The 23,204-nt window shown below is 36.6% G+C and overlaps 1 protein-coding gene across 1 annotated transcript in view; it reads left to right on the plus strand.

The window, feature by feature from the left end:
- Positions 1-20,023, plus strand: part of Ccdc141 (coiled-coil domain containing 141) — a 166,238-nt gene extending 146,215 nt beyond the window's left edge. Inside the window, exons 20-24 of the mRNA XM_042688394.1 lie at positions 1,681-1,864; positions 4,006-4,118; positions 8,575-8,691; positions 15,144-15,991; positions 18,129-20,023. Of these exons, the coding sequence (XP_042544328.1) occupies positions 1,681-1,864; positions 4,006-4,118; positions 8,575-8,691; positions 15,144-15,991; positions 18,129-18,396 (1,530 nt within the window). The 3' untranslated portion in view covers positions 18,397-20,023. The remainder of the gene's footprint in view (positions 1-1,680; positions 1,865-4,005; positions 4,119-8,574; positions 8,692-15,143; positions 15,992-18,128) is intronic.
- The last annotated feature ends 3,181 nt before the right edge of the window (positions 20,024-23,204 follow it).

Consider the following 23,204-nt stretch of genomic DNA (forward strand, 5'->3'; position numbering starts at 1 on the left):
CATGGGCATTCCAATTTCTACATAATGACTATGACTCAAAATGTTCAACCATTGGGAAATTATGTTCACTGCTGGTTGTCTATTTAAAATATTTATTTCACAAAATGTGAAAATAGTTAGACAATAATTTCTGTGGGTGTAGTTTTTGTTATTGTCAGGAGGATAAATGGTGGTCTCTGTAAAATACACAGTATTTAACAAATTATAGATTTATTTCATCCTTCAAATAGGTTTCTGCACTTGAAGTCTTGAGTGTTTTTGTTACCCAATCATCTGAGTTAGAATCAATCTTTACTGCTAACACAGTGGAGGCATTAGATTTAATATCACATTAAAGAGGATCAATATGACTCTTCTACATTTAATGTATAGGTGTGCTGAGGCTCCATAGCACATATTTAAACCTAGCTCATATGACACTATTGCTCACCCTGTGTAAATGCCCCTGGCCTGTGTCAGACACTCCTTCCATCACAATCATTTATGTTTTAGTGAGGAACTGTTTCAGTTCTACTTTGTGCTTTGAAAGATGACTATCTTCTATTTTAAAAGGTAAAAAGCTATTCTTTGGATGCTAATTCCTCTATTCATCATCTCAATTTCATCCTTAAATTATTTATTATAGTATTAATTGGAAAGTTTCTATGTATAAAATTTTAATATCAGTGTATTATGCCAAGTTTTGAGTGTTTGGGCTCTTTCCATTTAGTTGATATTTGCATTATTTTTAACATCAAATACTTTTATTGGTGATTTTTCCTAAAAGTCTTCAATTTTCTCTTAGGAATTATATTTTGGACAAACCTAAGAAGGTAGAAGACCAAAGACATAGCCATAATTTTATTTCCTGTTTATACATCTTTCTATGATATATAGAGGGTTGCCTTTGTTATCTAGGTAAAAAAAGTATACGATAATTTTTTGTTTTTGGTTTTGTTGGCCAGTCGTGGGACTTAAACTCTGGGCTTGGGCGCTGTGCCTCAGCTCTTCAGCTCAAGGTGAGCCCTCTACCGCTTGAGCCACAGCGCCACTTCCGGTTTTCAAGTGGTTTATTGGAGATAAGAGTCTCACAGACTTTCCTGCCCAGGCTGGCTTTGAACCACGATCCTCAGATCTCAGCCTCCTGAGTAGCTAGGATTACAGACGTGAGCCACTGGTGCCCGGCTAGCCACTGGCTCCTGGCTTTGTTTTTGTTTTGTTGGTCATGGGGCTTGAATTCTGGGCCTGGGTGCTGTCCCTGAACTCTTTCACTCAAAGCTCTGTCACTTTGAACCACAGCATCACTTACAGTTTTCTGGTGGTAAACTGGAGATAAGAGTCTCACAGATTTTCCTACTTGGGCTAGCTTAGAACCACAATCCTCAGATCTCAGTCTCCTGAGTAGCTAGGTGTGAGCTACCAGCACCTGGCTTATGATCATGTTTTGATTATAAGGTCAGAACCATAGGGACATAAAGCTTGAGGCAATTCAAGTCTGATTTTTTTTTAATTATTATTAAGATGTCGTACAGAGGATTACAGTTACACGAGTAAGGCAATGAGTACATTACTTGTGGGTCATTGTTACCCCTTCCCTTCCTTGTTGTTGTCCAGCTATCAAGTCTGATTTTTATCTAGTCAACATAAAGAACGTTGGAAGGCTAACACGTCTTTAATCTGCTATATTCCATTTTAATTTAGTGTAATTTTTGGTATGAAGATGCAAGTGCCACAATTGTAAGAGTAGGAAAATATTCTATGGAGTGCAAAACTAAGGAAGCTGTGGAAATTCTCCACCAACAATTCAATAAGTTTATAACACCCTCAGTGCCTCAACAAGAAGAAAAAATTCAGGAGGTTGCAGATCTTGCTCAGCGCTTGTATGGTAAGATTTTTCTTAAGATATCTCCATTAGACAAATCTATACTGAACTTCATCTAACAGATACCATGGTACAGATACCATGGTCCTCACTGTACTCACAGGCTCAAGATAAAAGCAGGAAAGTGAACAGTAGGGAAGAAATTCAGGCAGTAGGAGTAGCCTCCTGATTTTCAACTACCTATATCAGCCCTCCTTCTCTATTTGCTTTTCTCCTTTGTTCCTCTTGTACCTCTCCAGGGCTATAAATGCAGATCAATACTCAGTTTATATAGATGGAAATCAATATAATTTCTCCAAAAGTGACATCTTAAAAAGCACACACTGATTGTCCAATGATAGTTTAAATTGACTGGAGGCTACAGCCCTCCCATTTCTATAACATTTTAGTTGATGGAGAAATTAATTCTCCTCCATCTTCTCACTCATGTGATAAATAGGAGAGCTCTAATGATCATTGTACAACTTCTGTACTCCACTCCATGATTAGGAAAGATAATTATTGTTAGCTTAAATGTCCTTCTTCCTAACAGGGAACTCCAGATAAGAAGTGCCTGGCCTGGCCTGGAGAGCTCTAATGAGTAAATTCCACGAATTCTCTGATGTCATTTTAAGAGACCAAAAATAATTCCCAGTGGTCAGGCAAAGGCAGCCTAGAACCAACAATTTGTGGTTTCACTTGACTCACTGCTATGGTCAAATGTATATTTTTGTCTTATATGATGAAGCACTACCTGTGGATAGTCATAAAGATATTCTGGAAAAATAAGTCTGTACTGTAATACCTAATTATGAAAATATTGGCAATGACCTATTTATGATTTTCCAAGAGAAAAGAACAGAAATATAAAAATATTAACAATGCAAATGGAAAAGTCAGTGAAACTAGTAAGATGCCTCCTTCTTGCTGCATTTATATATATATATAAGCATATTGAGCCTTTTGGAGGTACCTTAGTATTGTGGGTGTTCACCTATTGTGCTTTTCACACTAACCATCTGTTTATTTGTTTTCTTTACCAACTATCAGTTCCTTAAAGACTAGGGAACTACAGTAAATTGATTTATTGGCTGACTTATTATTACATGCAGCTTTGACCAAGCATGATTAAAAAAATCAAAATCAAAGAAATAACAAAGCGAAATATTTTAATTCCTGAATGTGTATTACACTGTCCAGTTGAGGCAAGATGCTCTCAGTGAGCCTTATGTTTTTGTCAATTGTGTTTAAATCATTGTGTAATCTGCAAAACCTGCCCCAGCTCTTAATTTTGTACAATTCCGCTTTCCAAAAAGTAAACAATATTTTAAAGAAACAAGGTCTTGTTTTGGTGGAAAAGTAATTTAGATTTCTTAGAAAGGAGATGTTTTTATAGTGGGAGTTGGTGGCATCATGGGAAACCTGAATAAAACAATCTCTATGCATTCTATGCACCATGGTATTTCCTAAACAGGTGTCCTTGGAGACCTGTGGATACCAAGTGTCTACTCTATATTTTATACCATATTTTATACTCTTTATTTTATACCATATTTCAGTGCCTATTCAGTTTCAGAATGTGATAAATATTCACAAACACCCATAACACTTTACCTCCTTTCAATCATACAACAACTTGTATCCTGCTTCATTCTTATTCCTGACTCTTACTACCAGCTGACATACACAGTTACTTATCTGTGGTCTGGTTCACCTCACCAAATCGTAAACTGTGAGAAAAGAAGTCTTGCTATTAGATTACCACAGCATGGCACATACTAAATACTCAAAAAATATTTGATTAATAAATAAATCATTGAATGAAAGCTGGGTGCTGGTGGCTCACACTTGTAATCATAGCTAGTCAGGAGGCTGAGATCTGAGGATTGAGCTTCAAAGCCAGCCCACACAGAGATACTTATCCAATTAACTATCAAAAAGCCATAAGTAGAGGTGTGGCTCAGGTGGCAGATCATCAGCCTTGAGCAGGAAGTGCAGGAAACCCTGAGTTCAAGCCCCAATACTGGCACACATACACAAAAGAAATTGTTGTATGAATAACATGTTTAAATACATGAACAGCATGAATCTTCATCTCTTCAGTAGGAGTTGTATGTAATATTGATTTGGCCTTTAAAAATAGGCTTATCCTTTTTCCTTCCAAGGTTTTGAAGAAGGGCAGAAATATGCTGAGAAGATAGTGGTAAGACACAAAGAGATTCTCGAATCTATTACTGAATTATGTGGATCTCTCACAGAGCTTGAAGAAAAACTGAAGGTAATTTCTTCTTTCCAGAATATGTATTTTCAAGTGATATAAATAAAAATGTGTTGATCAAATGTCTTCTGGTGCAAAGATGTTCTACTAGAAATTCTCAAGAGACATAATGTGCACATTTGTTTAACAGCATCCTAACATAATTATCTGGGTGTTTGTGATAATTAATTCTGTTTCTTTCTCATCACTGCTGAGAAAAATGTTGCTGGGTATGAGGGCTAAGTACACAATTAAGGTGTGTCATTTACGTTTTCATGGATCATCTCCTAAAGGATAAATGTACACCATTAAAACCAGTGTAAAGGCTATCTAAAGTTGGTTTATATTTGTGTTCATAAATAATAAATGTGGTGCTTTTTCTTCCTCCAAATTGCAGAGAAAATAAATCTGATATGCAAGTATTATATTCATTGAACATTTAATGTCATGGAAATATTAAACTATTATCACCTTCCATGGAATAAAAGAGATAGCTTAAACATAGAGAAAATGCTTATGTCTGTATCGAGGTAAAAATACAGAGACAACATATGTGTTTTGTCTATGACATGTCAACATTTTGTTTGATAAGCACTATTTTTTACAACTGGCTGGATGAAATGGCTATTTAGTGTAAGGGGAATAGCTATATGATTAGGAGCATAGACTGTTTTAGAATATCAGTCAGCACAGGGCTGAGTTTTCTGATGTAGTAAGTGGGTCACCATGTGGCCCTAATGATTGAACATGAAATTATCCAAAATTACTATGATCATTGTTGCTATTGAGGCCTAATAGTGGTCTGGCAGTTCAGAGCAGAACCATATTTATTTTGTAAACCAACCATTGCTGGTTAGTATAAATTTTCATGTCATGAATTTGAATGCCTCTTCCATTCAAAAAATGTGTAAGACTTTAATTCAGGGATATTAAAATTCTAATAGATACATCAAATTGCTTTTCATAATTTTTAGTCATAATGCTACCAGTAATGTATAATTGAACTATCTATCTTATTTTTTTTTACAATATTTACCATTTCCTCCTCACTTCAACCTGCTTCTTCCCCTGTCTTCCCATATACGGGCTGAAATCTCTACTTCCTAGGGCTTTTTGTGCTCCATTGTCTGAGCATTCTTTTCATTTCTGCTGCACACCATCAACTTAATGAACTCTTTCTAAAGTATTTTCCTTTCCAACTTTTCACCTTCATGGTGATTCTTCCTGAAAAAAAAATCTACTTCCACAAAACTGTCTTTTTTCATTTCCTATTCCTTTACCTCTCTCTGTATCCAGGATTATGCGTGCTCTCTCTTTCTCTGTCTCTCTGTGTCTCTGTCTCTATCTGTCTGTCTGTCTGTCGTCTCTCTCTCTCTCTCTCTCTCTCTCCCAACCATCATTTATATTCTCCTTTGCACATGTCAGGATTCCTCTAATTATACACTCACATAGATTACTTTCATATACAAAGTTCTGCTTTTATCACTTCACATTCAGAGTGCCTCAATATAAACTGCATTGCTAGGTTAGGAAAGTTCAGACTCTCCTCATCTTCCCCTGTTCTGAAACTGCTCAGACTCTCCCTGTCTTCCCCTGTTCTGAAACTGCTGCACTGCTCTTTTCATCTTAGGTTTCCAGCTCCCTGGGCTGCTCCACATTCACTGCTGACTCCTACTTCTAAGCCTTTACCTCAACCATATGACTTCTCTCTCTTTTCCTCTCTCTGGTGGTATCAGGGTGTGAATTTAGAGCCTCACTCTTGCTAAGCTGGCTTGATAGCTTGGCTGCACTTTACCACTTGAACCATGCCTCCAATTGGCTTTTTACTGGAGATAGAGTCTCATGGATTAGTCTGCCAGACAGACCTCAAATCAAGATCTCAGCCTTTTGAGTTGCTAGGATTATAGGTATGAGCTACTAGTGGCCCAGTTTAAAAATCATAGCGTCTCTAAGACCCAAATCAAAATACCATTCTCTCTATCAATCTTCCTACTTGCTTCTGTGCTCATCTGTCATATCACTTGTACTCTTTCCTAACTGTCTTCTGCTGTCTTAGCTGCAATACCATAGAGCAGATAGCTTCTAAGCCACAGAATTTTTTTCATAGTTCTGGGAGGTTGAGAAATTCAAGAACAAACACGGGCATATTTGGTATCCAGTGAGCACCCACTTCTTCATGGACTAGAATCTTCTCGTGGTGGAAGGAGGAAAAGAGTGCCTCTCAGATCTTGTGACAAGGGCACTAATCCCATTCACGAAGTCTCCACCTCTTCCTATCACCTTCCAAAAACCCTCCTCTTAATACAGTCACGTTGGGGTGATGGTTTTAGCAGATTTAGATCATCACAATTATCACCTGTAGCAACTATTATATCCCAATCACCTGCTTATTTATACACATGAAAATCCTCTGGCTTTTACTCAATTTAGTGTCCCATAGGACAATAACACTATATTTTTGCCTTAACGATATTTTTTCAGAAAGGATTTTGTCACCTGAAATAAAAACCCAAAGAATTAGAAAAAAAGAATAATCATTGAGTAGTTTGAAAAGGTGTGATTGGAGTGCATGGATCTAGACATGAGAAGAACCTCTCTGGCAAGAAAAGAAGACATCAATATTGTTCTTATGAGTTAGAGCCTTAACAAAAGCTCATCAATGAATAACATGATAACACTTAACATATCTCTGTAGGAAAGCCATGAATGTCCAGTTCCCTTATTTTTCAGATAGTATTATATCTCTCTTTTGCAGGGGTTTTAAGAAAGTAGACCCTAGCCAAGTGTCAATGACTCGCATCTATAATCCTGAATACTTGGGTGGCTGAGATTAGAAGGTGATGATTCAAAGCCAGCCTAAGGAGAAAATTCTTCAAGACCCCTTTAATTAATAGCTCAGTGCAGTGTTGTCTGCCTCTCATTCTAGCTACACAAGAGACTGAGATCAGGAGACTCATGGTCCCAGGACAGTTTAGGCAGAAAAATCAGTGAGACTCTATCCTAAGGAAAAGTGGGTGTGGTGCTGCAAGCCTTTCATCCTAGCTACCAAAATAGGCAAATTATGGTCTGGACACACATATGGGCACAGAGAGAGATGCTATCTGAAAAATAACTAATTCAAAAAAGCTTGCAAATATGGCTCAGCAGTAGAGTGTCCACCTAGCAAGCTGGAGGCCCTGAGTTCAAACCCCAGTACTACTGCTACTACTACTACTAACAATAATAATAGTAATAAGTGGACTGAGGAATTCATCAAGACTAAAATAGTGATAAAAATAATTTCTGATTGCACAGATTTGATATTTTGAAAGAACACGCATACAAATATATGCACGTATATACAACTTGCAGTGATTTCTGAATAGCCTTCAGATTCAGATAAGACAAAGGTCGTTTTCCTTGTTTTAAGAGTGAAGGGACTGGTCCAAAGAGGGCCAACATGCTTTACTTGGGGATCTACATTCAGCATAGCTGGATCGGAATTTGAACTAGGATCTAATTCAAAACCTATCATGCTTTCCACAACAGCTGCCATTGTGGAATTAAACAGCAAGTGTGTACTAGGACAGAGTGACTCATCCTGTAATAGAAACCATCCTAGTTTTTGAGTTGATATGAAAAGCTAAATCTCCTCTGGAAGATCTGCTTGAGTTCTATGAGAAAGCACAGTATGTGTGTACTTCGGTGCCTAGGTTTGTCCCCTTAAGTCCACCGAATGGCCGTGATCCACATGGAACAGGAAATCTGTTGTAGATGAAATCATCATCTTAAGCTGGTGTGTTCCACTACTTGGGGCACCAGTGGCTCTGTTTACCTTCACAAAATCTTCTTGTTTTACATGCTGGCTCTGGAACAGCTTGCAAAATCTTCACTACTTACATGACTGAAATGCAAAAGCAAGATAATATCATCCCCATGAATTATCTGTGTTTTCAACTGTTGTTCTCTACTATATGCAATGATATTTCCTTCAAGAGTCTCCCAAACAATTTGGGTGTGTAGATTTTCTGGATTTATCCTTTCTAGCCTCATAGCCACTCCTCAGACTCTCCTTTAATGGTTTTAAGTGCCCTGTACAGTGTTTTCTTCCTCTAGAGAATGTCCAAGCATGCACTTCTTTTTTGTACATTTTTTATTGTAAAAATGCTGTACAAACAGTTTACAGTTACATGAGCAAGGTAATGAGTACATTTCCTATTAGCATTGTTGCCTCCTCCTTGCTTCTTTCCCTGGTGGTCCTTTGAGCAATTGGTTTTTATTGGCAATGGACTGTATCAAAGCGGTGAGGCAGAAGGAGAACTATAAGCTTGGAGGGATAATTTTGCAAGCCACATAATGGGAGTACATAAGTCTCCTGTGGAATACATTTGCTGAAATGTTGCAAGTGGCTTATGTTTCTCTTCCAAGTGTTTGGTATATGGCATTGTTCCTTCCAACTTTCCTGGCCCAAGATCTCACTAATTGTTGGTTTGATCAGCAGGGAAGCGTTCTAAATATGAATCCAAACTTGGAGAATTTCCATGACAATTGCATTGACCTACTAAAGGAACCAGCAAGACATAAGCAGATAATATTTAAAGAAGAAAGGAACAAGGTAAAGAAAAACAATCTCAGCTGATCATCCCATTGATTCTGAGATTAGTCATTATGTATTAACAACAGTAAATTGAAGCTTTTTCATCTGTTCAGATTCAATCTCCCAGTATATATTTAAAATGTGTTACCTCATGCCTGACATCTATCTACTACTACTTCTTATGTCTTCTACTCTTTCCCTTTGAGTCTCTTTTCTTGAATATTGAACTACAGCACTTCACAATGGCAAGGGGGTATCCACATATAAATATTTTTTATCCTAATCACTTCTATTTCTCCCATCTCTAGTTACCTTGTTCTTTGTACGTTTATAATTCAATGCAAATTCATATTTTATTTCTCCCTTACGATACTGCCCAAGGGGAAGATAGTTGTTTTGTCATTTTACATTACCAACAAAAAAGTCTTAGTATACAACTAGGTTGTCTTTTTCTTCCATAGAGCTGTAGATAAATGTTTCTAGATACATGTGCTTTAATATAGGCACAACTTAAATACAAATACTGAAGTATTTAGATAAACTTTCAAATTACTTTAGAATCTAGGCATTTATTTATAAATTAAAACAGCAAAACCTACAAACATTGAAAATGCAAATTTACTATGTTTTCAATGTATTATTAAAATCATGACATCCTTTGGGATTTTTATTATAAGTTATTTACTCTCTGTTCATAGCTGCCAATCATTTGTGCTTACCTCCACTTTGCCAATTTACCTGTTTCCAGTATTTCTTTCCTTAAAGAAGAGGAAAATCAACATGATTCTTAAAAGTCCAACATTAGTAAAATGCATCTTTATGACACAGGAGATAAACACACAGACACAAACATATAAAACAAATGAAAAAATTCTCTCCTTGCATGTTGCAGTTATTTTGTAGACTAAGATTTCTTTTTTCTTGCAGGAAGTATATTGTTCTTTTAGCTTGTTTATAGGTCTTTTTGCATAGACTAGATACACATCAAAATCCAGTACAATTATGCCACCACTTAGATAACAAATACCATTAAGAACACTGCCTTTACTTGAACCACTTAAACCTTAGGTTCTTTCTGAGTACAAGAAAAACAGTCCAGCCCTGATTGTCTTCTTTGATTTAAATCTTGCACCAAGTGATGTAAATGAAATTGCTCAGAGTTGCTCAACCTCACCCATTTTGGTTAAAGAATTCTCTTCTGAAGGTGGGGAAGTTGCTGTTCTGTGTCTGGTACAATAGCCCCACTGTCCTCTTCTGCAGTGACAAGAAAAATTCATAGAATCAACAGTCCCAGTTATCTACATCAGATCACACCTTAACTGAGAACAAACAATAAATGCTAGCAAGTATACAATATTTCTAAACATTTAAAATCTAGTGTCATACTATTAACTAAAAATCTGCACATTTTCACACAGTATAAAACAGGCACCCTAGGCACCAGTGGCTCATGCCTGTAATCCTAGCTATTCAATAGGCTGAGATCTGAGGATCACAGTTCAAAGCCTGCCTGGGCTTTGAAAGTCCGTGAGACCCTTTTCTCCAATAAACCACTCAAAAAACAGAAGTGGCACTGTGGCTCAAGTGGTAGAGTGCTAGTCTTGAGCTAGAGAGCTGAGGGACAGCGCCCAGGCCCAGAGTTCAAGCCCCACAACTGACTAAATAAATAAATAAAATAGGCACATGTGATAAAAATTCAGAAATAAATACTTTTGTCAAAGCAAATACACTTATTTATTTTCACTGTTTTCTCTTGTTTTTAATTATTTCTTTTTTTAAGTAAGTTTTTTCTTGTGAAAATACCATACAGAGGCGTTACAGTTATATGAGCAAGGTAATGAGTACATTTCTTATCAAGCATTGTTGCCTCCTCTTTTGTTTTTCCCCTACCATCCCTTCCCTCCCACCTCAACTACGCTCCCCACCACACCTAAATTGTAAAGTTTGTTTTTCAACATAGTGTCTTGTACATCTCATTGTTACAATGGGTCCACCTGTATCCCTATTTAAACGTTTGTTTTTTCCCTTCCCCTCCCCAAATTATATCGACATCAAATATAGTGAAAATAGGGGTTATACTGTGGGGGAGGAACATACAAAGCAACAAAAAAAATCACATGGTACCTTATAAATGCATTAGAAACAATAGCAAGAAAGAAAAAACCATTTGTGTCCCCATCTTGTGGTTCATTTCGCTTAACTTCATCTTATCTGGTCATATGTACATAGCTTTTGACTAAGCAAACCTGATTCCTTTAAGTAAACCAACAAGATTTGCTTTCACTAAAAATAACTTTTATTTGCATGTAAATTAAAAGGTGTAATAGATGACCAGTTATTTAAAATAAAAATGGAAGTCATTAGCTACAGGTGTCAACATTTCTCTGGCTGGCATCATTTCATATACACATCTTGGTGTAAGTAGAACAGACAGCATAATGAAAGGGTAATAGTAATCTTCACTCTTAAGCAGCTCAATCATATTAATCCTCTAAAATACACATATACACATACACACTCACATGCACTTGCTCACACACACCTACAAACAGGTTAGATGTAATGGTTCTTCAAAACCCCCTGTGAGCAGATAAGCAGTGCCAAGTAAAATCTTGTCCAGGAATGACTGCATTCAATTCAAATAACCTTAGAAGGTGTACTCTTTCTCAGAAAATTGAGTTGAAAAGAAGACATACTAACCATTATAAGAAGACATACTAACCATTATAAGAAGATACCTCAGGAATTGTCACCCAGAGATAACAAATGCAATTAACTGCATTTTCTGACCCCAAAATATAGTCAATGCAACATTAGACAATTCAGTCAATGTAACAGTACCGCTAACAGATTAGTGCTGCTGTTTAATCTCCCAAGTGGTGCAAGAGCTAAATCCACAGTAATATCTGAAAACTCCAAAGGTTAAATGAAAGCACAGAGTATTAACAGACTTACCTACAGTCCTGGAACTATTTGGTGGAAGATGAGAGCTTCTGATGCGGAATTTTAGTACTAGGCAGGATTTAACAATCATCTGGTTTAAAAAAAATATCTCATTTTTTAGCTGTGGTAAATAATGCTGCAATAAACATTTTACAATTGAGGAAAATGAAGGCAAAAGAGAGTAATCACCTTGTCTTCAAAAATAAAATTACAGAAAGTAACATCATAACTGTGCAGGCAGTTCTGATTTTTAGCCAATACCTTTTCCACAAATCAAAGGGAGTCTCCAAGAAACTAGTACAATAAATGAACTGTTTGGTAGTGATATTATAGATTTCGATGCCAGCCTTTCTCCTCTGTCTATTCATCTGATCACATGAGTATTACTATTGTATTACTCATGGGTGTACTTTTGTACCAACCAATTTAGCAAAGTGTTCTTTCAAAGAGCACAGCCCTAGGCCCTCCAGCATCTGGATCCTGCAGCAGATGGGGAAGGTGACATGGAGATATTTGCCTTGGTACAGTTAGGAGGGAACGAAACATTCTTCTACCACCTTTCTATTCCCTTCTCTTCAGCCTTCTACCCTCCAAATGCTTAAGCCCTTTCTTAGCTGCCAAAGCGCATGGTCTTGTCCAGGAGCACTTTTTATAAATGAACCCCATCTTTCTTTGTTTTTAATCTCACTTTCACTAAATCCTGATCCTGCTAAAGTAAGATTGTCTGTAGTGAAGATACTTTGCAAGATAAAGTTTAAGGTATTCTATTAAGTTTGCCACAGGAGAGGTTCCCTACTCAATCTACTTTGGGGATTGATCCTACCTACTGAGGTGGGTCAGCATGAATATGATTATGCATTGCTGGTGGCAGCAAGGGTTGAAAATCCAAGTGATTATTTCCATCAATGAAAATTAAAGTTCAGATATTACAATAGAGATAAAACCTGAGCCTATCAATTTAAGGTTAATTAAAAGTCAGTTCATCACTAAATATGAAAGTAGGTGAGATCTTTCAGGAGAAAAGTATGTGGAGAAGATGAGAGAATTTAGAGACATGACTTTTGGCCATTCATGTTTAGAAAGTAGGAAAAGTAAATGGAACCAGCAGGAAAAAGCAATGAAGGCTGTAACAGAACACATTTAGAGCTGAGTTATGTTTGGTGAATTACAACAGAGTCCCAGCTATTTTACCAGAACTCATCAGACAGATATAAAAATATCACATCTGTAATGAAAAGTATCTCCAATAAACCACTAGAAAACCGCAAGTTGCTCAGTGGCTCAAGCAGTAAAGCACTTGCCCTGAGCTGAAGAGCACAGGGACAGCACCCAAGCCCAGAGTTCAAGTCCCACAACCAACAAAAAAAAATCACAAATGACATAAAAAATGGTATCCTTATTTGCACTTTAAAATAAAGGTATAAATCCCAAAAGCCAAATTAATTTACTCAGAAAAAACAATCTACATTAAACTCATCTGACTTTGCTTGTTATATGATAAACACATCCCTGGTATCTCTTTTGAGATAAATAGGGAAGTATGAAGTAAATGAGTCCTGCTACGTAGGAGTCTTTAGTTTATCAATGTCAACTTGGAAGATAAGTGTGTCTTAAGGAGACAAGTGGGCAGCAGTACACAAAACACCTTTATCAATGCATTAATAGAGGAGATAGGAAATTTTAGTTGGCTAATAGCTCAGTATGAATCAATGATCCCATGTGGTTCTTAAAAAGCTAAAACAAGAAAGAACTGTTACACTTTAGTAAAAACTATATATATACACCACACATACCCACACATATGTCAAGGAAATGGGATTCTACAAAGCAAATCAACTCTAGACTTAAATTAGTAGAATAAAATACTTAGGATGAAGTTGAAATACTTCCATAAAAATATTTGAGAAATCATTTTTTCCTCTAATTGTTAGTAGAAATTATCTGGTAGCATTATCTTCTGTGAAAGTTAGCTTTTTATTTCAGTAGTTACAAGAAGTACAAAAAATAACATTTCCTTCTTGCATTTAACACTAACTGAAAGATAAAACAGGCAAGAATCAATAACCAATAAATGTTGGATTGGAGATCAGAGTTTAGACTTTCCTAGTGGGGTCCTTGAAACTATGCCTGATGCAGATAGACTGGCTTACTCAGATACTTTGGTTCACAGCCAGGTAATCATAGATTTCCCCTGTAGGGACTTTTATGACACAGAGCTAAACAGAGCACAACCATTTAGTGGAAGACAAATATAAAGCAGAGGGCCTTAAGGAGGTGGAGCTAAGTAAAAATGTGCCCAGAATGCTAGTAGAAGACACAATCTGTAGATATAAGAGAAACAGGTTATGATAGATAAGATTCTTCCAGCTTAAACATTCATTTGAGTTTATGTCAGGAGTAACATATGAGCCTCTTCTTAAGACACAGATTGATATTGATGAGGGCAAAGAAACCAGGGCAGTTCAGACTGAAGACATGCCGAGAAGTGAGAGGAAAGGGTTCCTTCTTGTGTCTTAGTGAGCTTTCTTGTCAAAACAGCATTGCATGTGATCACTCCATTAATAAAACTCTCTCTGACCAGGCTATGAAACCTACAACTGCATGTAGTGTGTCTACTTGTATTCTGTATCATCCTTCCATTGCCTAGCATGCTACCTAGTATCTACTAGGTACCCAATAAAAAGTTTTCCAGTGAAAGAATAAATCTAAAGACTTGAAGAAAATAAAACCAGTCATTAATAATGGTTTTCTCTACTCCCTTTGTACGATTGCTTAAAGATAGTAATAATAATAACAAGAAGAGGAGGAGGAGGAGGAGGAGCAGGAAGAGTTTTCTTCCTATGAGATACCTGTAATAGTCAAGTTCATAGAGGTAGACAGGATGGTGGTTGTCAGGGTTGTCAGGGGAGGGAGAATAGAGAATTATTGTTCACTGTGTGCTAAGTTTCACCTTTGGAAGAGGAAAGGTGCTATAGAAGGATGGTGGTGATAGTAATACAACCGTGTGAATGTTCTAAATGCCATTCAATTATGTAGCTGGAAATGAGGAAAATGTGAAGCTTTATGTGATGCATTTTTTGCCACAATTCAAAATCAAAGGGTGGCTTTCTTGAGAGAGAAGAGGGATTATTCTGGAAGGAGTTGAAGTTTCTAATATTTAGCAACCATGTATTCACATAGAGTGGGGACAAACAAGACTAAAGTGGAATTTTCAGGTGAGAAAATTATAAGTTGAAAGACTTGGATCCAGTCTAGCCCTTTCAGTGAAGATGCAAACCGGGATTTCTCCCTCTTAGTTTACAAGATCTATCAGTTTTGGTTTGCAACAGGAGGGCACATTAATTACTCTTAGTCTTGGAATAATATTGATCCCTGGTTATACAAAAAAGCGCTTATGCCAGCTCTGTTAAGAGGAAACTCGCTGTAGGTTTACTCAAGTTGCCCTCTTGTGATGAATTTCATTATCCTGGGAACCTCAGAGCAGAAATATATCTAATTAATGAAGCTCTGGCTTTCCTCCTTTGAAGGTGCCAATTCAGGAGGCAGCTATCTTGGCTGTCAATGGAACAGGGGAAGATGACGATCCACAGGACCCAGCGCAGCTATCTTCTGCCAAAGAGGGTGATGTTCCCAGCACGCTCCTGATAGAAGACATGCCATCAGAAGAATCTGAGTGTGTCTCACCTGACGACATCTCCTTACCTCCACTCCCAGAAAGCCCAAAGTCCCCCCTGACACCCCCGGACATGGAGATAGAAGACCCTCCCAGCTCCGCCGCTCTCACTGTTCACATCAGCAGCTATAAGATGCAGATAGGAACCGCAGAGGAGGCTCACGAACCGGTTCTTCCACCACCTATTGCTTTTGCGGATGGGTGCAATGATAAGAGAGACACATGTTCCAGTCATGTTGAGAGGCTCTACCCTCAAACCAAAGCTGAGCCACCATCAGCTTCTGGAGGAGTTCAGAAAAAGAGTACTGTGTTACACAACATCTGTACTAAACATCCAGAGAGCATGCCGAGTGACGTGCATGACAGCGCTTTCCAACGGCACCCCCAGGCTCAGGGAAGCTTGCTAGAAACCCAGGAGAAAATGCATGCTGCTGATAATGTCACTAAAACCCAAGATAGGCTGCATGCTTCCCCTGACGTGTTCCAAGGCCTTGGTTTCCAGTCAGACACCAGCCAGGGCCAAAACAGACAAACGAGTCCCCAAGAAGAAATGAAAAGCACATCTCCAAAGAACAGTGTGATCAGTCTAGCTGGCCAGGCACCTCATTTCTCCAGGCTCCTGTCCAATGTAACTGTCATGGAAGGTGCTCCAGTGACTTTGGAAGTAGAAGTAACAGGATTTCCAGAGCCTACACTGACATGGTGGGTAGCTTATAATGACAAGCCATAAACAGGAACGTACATGAGGACTGAGAACATCATTCTGCTCATACTAACCTAAAAGTTTAGGGCTGGCTGGCTAACATTCGATGATACTACAACTCTGTATGATTGGATCTCAGATCAAACCTCAGCACTCTCTTTGATAGTAGCATTGATTACCTTGCATAAAGAAAACTAACCATCTAAAATAATAAACCAACTTAGGTTCTGCTTGCTTTTGTTCTTTTGGTTTAATATTCCCAGTTTCTAAAGATTAGGGCCTGGAATATTTTATTGTTTATTTCTACATTAACATGGAATGTTCTTAGTTTAACACACTCTGGAATTTTTAAAAATTAAGAATTTAGATTTTTTTATTTTATGTACTCATTTTATCTTTGTCCTCTTTCCAACAGAAACACATATGATACCTTTGTAATATTTGCTTTTTGTTGTAGGATTTTTTTAAATAAATTTATTCAATGTGAGAGGTGAGATAAAAATATTTCTTTCACATTTATAGGTAATAAATCCATTTTTCTAAGAAGACATAATAGCTGAGCTGTGAATAATGTCATTTTACTCTGAAGCCATCATTATAATTGTTAGCCTGTTGGTAATAGTAAATGGTAGATTACAGGTTTTGAAACACCTGGTGTTGTTATTAGCTAAAGTAGTTATGAGTTTCTCACTATGTGGTTACTTTTGAATCTTTTGGAGCTTCTTAATTTAAGTAAATTTTTTGAGGACAAAATAACAGCTATATGACAGATAATTTATATTTATAAATGAAGATAAGTAAACTAGCCTTTACTTATCAAACTATCTCAACAGGAATTAAATCAACTGTGTCAGTCATTGTGTGGGTTCATGGCTGGTAGTGAATGTGAGCCAGTCACCAAAAGAACTAGAAAGAGTTTGGTATCTCAAATTAGTTATAGAAACTATATTTGTGTATACTGCATTCATTTATGTTTTTTGTTTTGCTTTGTTATTTTTCCAAGTGCATGGTGGTTTTATAAATCAAGAATTTTGCATCCATGAATTCAAAGAAGTACTTAATTCATTATTAAATATTAGTTTATCCCAAAGAAAAATGTTGTGTGAAGTATTTCTTGGCTTAGTCCACATAAATACAATGCTAATATAGCATATATGACTAAAGAACCATTGAAACATATATGTTAGAGAACATTTAAAAGCTGTAAAAAATATGTTGCCAACAGATCTATAACAGATTTGGTCAATTAACAATTGACAATGGCTATCAATGAGCCATGTATTTGTGAGGCAAAAAATGCAAACTTATTTAGGCAATGGTATGAAAAGATTATTCAGTTTTCCATCCATCTTTATGTGTAGGAACATGTATATACACTATCAAGGATCTAGATTACATAAAAGAAAACAATTATTTCCTTTGTTAGAAGATCCAGGTAAGTATCCATGCTCACAGAAAACATTTAGAAATATGTCATTACTGCTACAGATCTAATTGTATATAAATACCTTTCGTAATGAGAAGTGGTCATCATCTTCTGATGAAATCAATTCATAAGACTTAAATGAGTTTATTTAACCAAGAAACAATGTATAAGTATGTTCCTTTAGCACAGCATATTGTAATTCTTTATGGATCTGGTGCTATGGGTAAGAAGGGGAAATGAGTCTTATTTCAGTCCAGATTCCAGGATGGAATCAGAGCAATGGCCCCATGGCTGCAGGATGGTGAAAGCAGGCTAGATATGATGGCACTGTTTTCTATCTAGCCCAGGTAATGATTATTATGAGCCAATGGCGACTGAGTATAACCAGATGGCCAACTTTTAAAATTGCAGCTTGATAGCTGAACTTTCATGTGTAATATTACAATTGCTAAGTGTTGCTAAGATATTTAACTTTTCAAAATCAAAGGAACTCAATTGAAGTAACCAATCAAAGTAACTCTCTGGCTACCAGTTGCCAACCTTCGCTTGAAAGGTAAACCGCCTCAATGGGAACTGTAGCTGCTACAAAATTCTTGCTACTGTTAGAGAATATTACAGTATGAATGAGTCTAATAAGCAATAGTCATTAGAACTTGGAAGTGATGTGGATAAATAATGATCTGACTTTAAAAACTGACTCTCTGCTTTAGGTACAAGAAGGGCCAGAAATTGTCTACAGATGGGCACTGGCAGGTTTTACACAAGGAGACAAAGCACTCGGTATTCATTCCAAAGGTATGCAAGGCAGACGAAGGCCTCTATGTGGCTCAGGCACAAAACTCCAGTGGGACTCTGTCCTCCAATATCAGCCTCCATGTGACAGGTAACCTCAGGCCACCAATCACAAGAATAAACTGGATTATGCTGTGTTTCATCTATGTTAGTGTGACCCTAATGTACTGGTTACTCACCCAGTAACTGCAGGATTGACATCCATGGACTTTGTTTTTATGAGCCTAAAGGACACTAGAATGATTTTGTGACACCTTCACTACCTGGCCATTTTGTTTGTTTGGCTAATATTACTGCTAGGTGAATAATATATTTTGCTTAGTGTTTAATGTATTGAAGGATGTGAATAAGTTATGTGCAGTGAATAAAAATACATTTCGTAGAAAGATGCATTCAATTTACTATGCAAAAGATTTGTATGCTGTTTATTCTCTCTTAAAAAATAATGTATATGTTCACATAGCATACAGAAAATTAGCTAATTTTAAAATTATATCACTTTAGATATTGCTTTAATATTGCTTTTAAAATATATTGCTTTGTAGGGCATATCAGTAGAAACGTTGAAGTTGTGATTTTCAGTATTCCATTAGCCATTCTTTAATTTTGTTTTTTTAATGTACTGATCTTATTTACTAAAATGCATCCTATGTTGTTTCTATATAAACTACATTGTGAAGTGTGAGGATGTCACTATAAATATCCTTTCTCATGCTGATCTCCTGGGTTTGACACTGGAAGATATATGCGATGTCAACTTTAAATGGAGTTGCAATCTTCTCTTAGTTGTGTGTGTCAAATTGCAAGATGGAACACACTGTGCAGGGATAGACCAACGTTATACCTATCATTCCATTGCTCTGTGAAAGTCATCCATGTATACAGTTTCAATCAAGTCCCCCTTCTTCTAATCTTGATTCTGCTGCTGATCACTTTTATAGCCTATGGTAAGGCATTTCTCTGCCTCAGTTTCCCATCTAGAAAATGGGTTCATTGTCTACCTCATGGGCAATTGAGAGTTTTTAATCTTTTAATGATATGAAAAATGGAAAACATTCATGAAAGACTAAAGATAACGATACTATTTCATACAATTTATCATCCCATTGGACCGCTGTCCATTATTTCTCTTTCTTTTTTTTATTGCGAAAATACTGTACAGAGGGGTTACAATTACATGGGCAAGATAATGAGTACATTTTTTATCAAGCATTGTAGCCTCCTCCTTTGTTTCCCCTTCCCATCATTATTTCTCTTTCAAATGTTGTTTCTTGCTGATATAAAGTTTCCAACTTATCCCCTTGGGAGGAAATATTTTTGTGGATTGGAGTTTAAATTTCATTCCAACTTCTGAAAAGTGCATCCTTTTTAAAGACGATATTAAACTCAGGAAGATACACTTAGCAAGTTATAGAACAAAAGTATGTATTATAAGATGAATTTTAGCCTTTTAAAAATAATTATCACTACAGTGTTGACAAATGTTCTATGCCTTTCTGAAATGCATTATGCAGAAAGGAAGATCATCTTTTTGGTTACTTTAAAGATAAGAAGCAGCTGTTTTAAATTTTAAACATAGTCTGTCAGACTAGGGCAAAATCTTAAGTTGAAAGAATAATTTATTACAGATTTTCGAAGAAGGGAAGGAATTAATTATGTTGCTGAAAGACTGTCTACAAATAATCAAAATATTTAAATGTGATATATTCTAGTTGATATTAAAATATTACTGAATGTTTATCTGGGTATGTGAAATGTCTAATCAAGTAAATTTCTGGCATATTCTTTCTTGTGCTGCATATTCAATTTAATTTAAAAAATAAAACATTATTTTTCCCAAATTTGGCACACACCTATTAAAAACTTACATACACAGTATATTATGGATCTTGTATTCTGTTTAACACTCCTATCAATTTGGTCTAATTTCAAGTATTTTTTTTATCTTGCTTAGCTGCTATAGCCCAGGTAGAAATTAAAGAGTGAATGCTATTTATATCCAAACAGGTAGGCAGGACAAGGTAACAAATTCCCTTCCATACTATTCAGACTGTCTCTCCTATTACTTTGTTGAGATTTTCTTTCCAATTTTAGGAGATTGATTGTATTTATGTTTTGGGATTGGTAGAACCTGTGAATTGCTGGTTTTCTATACCTTTTGTATTCCAGTTAATGTCACTACTTTGGGATTGTTCATCATGACCTGTGACCAAGTAAGACTGGTAAAATGTCCCATACATGAATGTATATATAAATAAAACTCAAATGTACAGTACACCTGGCTATTCATTGGTTATTCACACCATAATGAAGAAGGATAAGTTAAATTCTTCTAATTATATTTTAATTTCATAGAAAATGCATGATTTATCTTGTTGGCAAGAATTCTATCTTGATCAAAGAATTCTTTTTTTTTTTTTTTTTTTTTTTTGTCGGTCGTGGGGCTTGAACTCTGGGCCTGGGCATTGTCCTTCAGCTCTTCAGCTCAAGGCAAGTGCTCTACCACTTGAGCTACAGCACCACTTCTGGTGGTTTATTGAAGATAGGAGTCTCACAGTCTCTCCTGCCCAGGCTGGCTTTGAACCACGATCCTCAGATCTCAGCCTCCTGAGTAGCTAGGATTACAGGCGTGAGCCACCAGCGCCCGGCTGATCAAAGAATTCTTATAGACAAACTAGTTAAAAAAGTAATAGCTTGCCAGGCACTGGTGGCTCATGCTCATTAACCTAGCTACTCAGGATGCTGAGATATGAGGATCATGGTTCAAAACTAACCCAAGCAGAAAAGTCTCTGAGACTCTTATCTCCAATTAACCACCAGAAAACCAGAAGTGGAGCTGTGGCCCAAAGTAGTAGAGTGCTAGTCTGTAGCAAGTAAAATTCTTAGGTTTTATATATATATATATGTGTACATATATATATATATATATATATATATATATATATACACACACACACACACATATATACATATATATACTCTTAGGCATTTATATATGTCTAAGAAATTCAAATAATGTTTTTATTTTAAGATATATACATGATTTATACACATCTAGTTCTGGAGAAATTTCTGAACAGTAGTATCAAAATACTTTCAACAGGAAAGTTAAAATGCAAATAAATATTTAAATTGCAAAAACTACAGTTTGAGCTTCCTAGAAGGCAAAAGCTTCGTTTCTAGCTCTGACTTTTCCAATAAAAAGATGTGTAAATATTTGATGATACTTTTTCACATTCATATGCAGGAGAAATTTGTGTAGGAATCTTTACGTTTGAGTTGATGAATGTGTCATACTATCTAAACATTTGAAGATCATGCTTTCAAGATTAGATAGATATGAATTCCCTCAAATGGTACAAAGGTCCTTTAGAATTTGTCCTTCCCTTCCCAGCCTTTGTTCTATCCCTTTGATTCCTCTCATCCTTGTGAAAGCAACATTTTACTTCAGGTTTGCAATCTGTAAAGCTCTTCTCTGTAGCCCTTCCTTCCTGGGATTTCCTTACTATGTTACATCCTGTCTTCCTCTGGCCTAGCTCCTACTTCTCTCTACTTCCATTTGGGATCCCAGGAAACCTTCTGACCCAACCAAATCCAGTGCAAAATTCCTGCTGTGTGCACTGTCAGCACTTAGCCCATGCCACATTCCTTAATGCACGGTGTCAGAATCCCATGGCCTGGCATCTGCCTCTTCTCACTAGACTGTCAGTTCTTCCTTGCCAGCATGATCCCTGACAGCCCTCTTTATTATATTCCCAGCACCCAAAGCAGAGTCACCCTCAATAAATACTTTACTGTTGAGTTGTTGTCAGAAATAAACAAAAATAAACCTAGTTTGGTTTTGCATCACTTCTTTTTTAAATTTTTTTAAATTTTATTTTATTGTAAAGATGCTGTACAGAAGGGTTACAGTTCCATGAGTAAGGTAATGAATACATTTCTAGTCAAGCATTATTACCACTCCTTTGTTTTTCTCCTACTATCCCTTCCCTCCCCCACTACATCACTTCTTTAGAGGGATTAGGGGAGTAAAATTTAAAAAGAGAAAGAGGATTCTTTGTTCTTATGGACATGAACCAACCGGAGAAAGCCAAGCTCCAGTCAGGGCCATGCATCAAACCCTTCCACTTAACCTATGAAATTTATGTGTTAGCCCTCCAGATCCTCTGCACTAGACTCTAACTGAAATTTAAACTTGAAAATAGGTGCTGGCTCCTGGATTCCATAGTGAAAAGAGAAAATCCAGGATCACTGTTTAACACCTTTTGGTACAAGTGTGCTGGGGATCAGATCCAAGGCCTTCTACTTGTTTGGCCAAGCACTCTAGCACTCTACCTCTAGCCCCTCACTATTTTATTTATTTTATGTTATTATGTTGTTTGCTTTGTAGTACTGGCAATTGAATTCAAAGCCTTATATGTGGCCAAGCACGTTACCACTGAGTCATGTTCCCAGCACCTTTAACTATTTTTTTTTCCCATTTTTCAGTTACATTCTCATGTTAACTTTGCTGGCCTCAAGCTGTGATGACCTTTTTAGCACCTCTCTACCTTAACTAGGATTAGGGGCATGTGCTACCATACACAGTTTCTTCTGAACATTACAGAGCAAACATGATAAAGCAAAAACATCATCAAGTGCAAGTTGGAAAGTGGATATCTTACTTTTCTGACTAAATCCCAATCCAGAATTTATGTAATTCTTTGAAGCATTATATAAATTATCAACATTTAATTGTAGCTCAAGCTCAGTAATCTAGTTGTGAACAGATCTTATATAAAATCAGCATTTCATGCATACTTATAAATATATCTTTACAAAGCCAAATTCAAACCCTAAGAACATTTGAATTTCAGATAAAGAAAGGAAAGAATATTGGATCTTGTTCCACTTTATGTTTGTCTTCACTCGTGACAATTCCTTACTAAAAATGACCATCTGAAACTTTTGACATTCCTGGTATCTATATAGTATTTTAAGTGTGGCCACAAAAT

This window comes from Dipodomys spectabilis, unplaced genomic scaffold (genome assembly GCF_019054845.1).
Source record: "Dipodomys spectabilis isolate Male_0828 unplaced genomic scaffold, ASM1905484v1 ptg000115l, whole genome shotgun sequence".
In the NCBI taxonomy this organism is placed as follows: Eukaryota; Metazoa; Chordata; class Mammalia; order Rodentia; family Heteromyidae; genus Dipodomys; species Dipodomys spectabilis.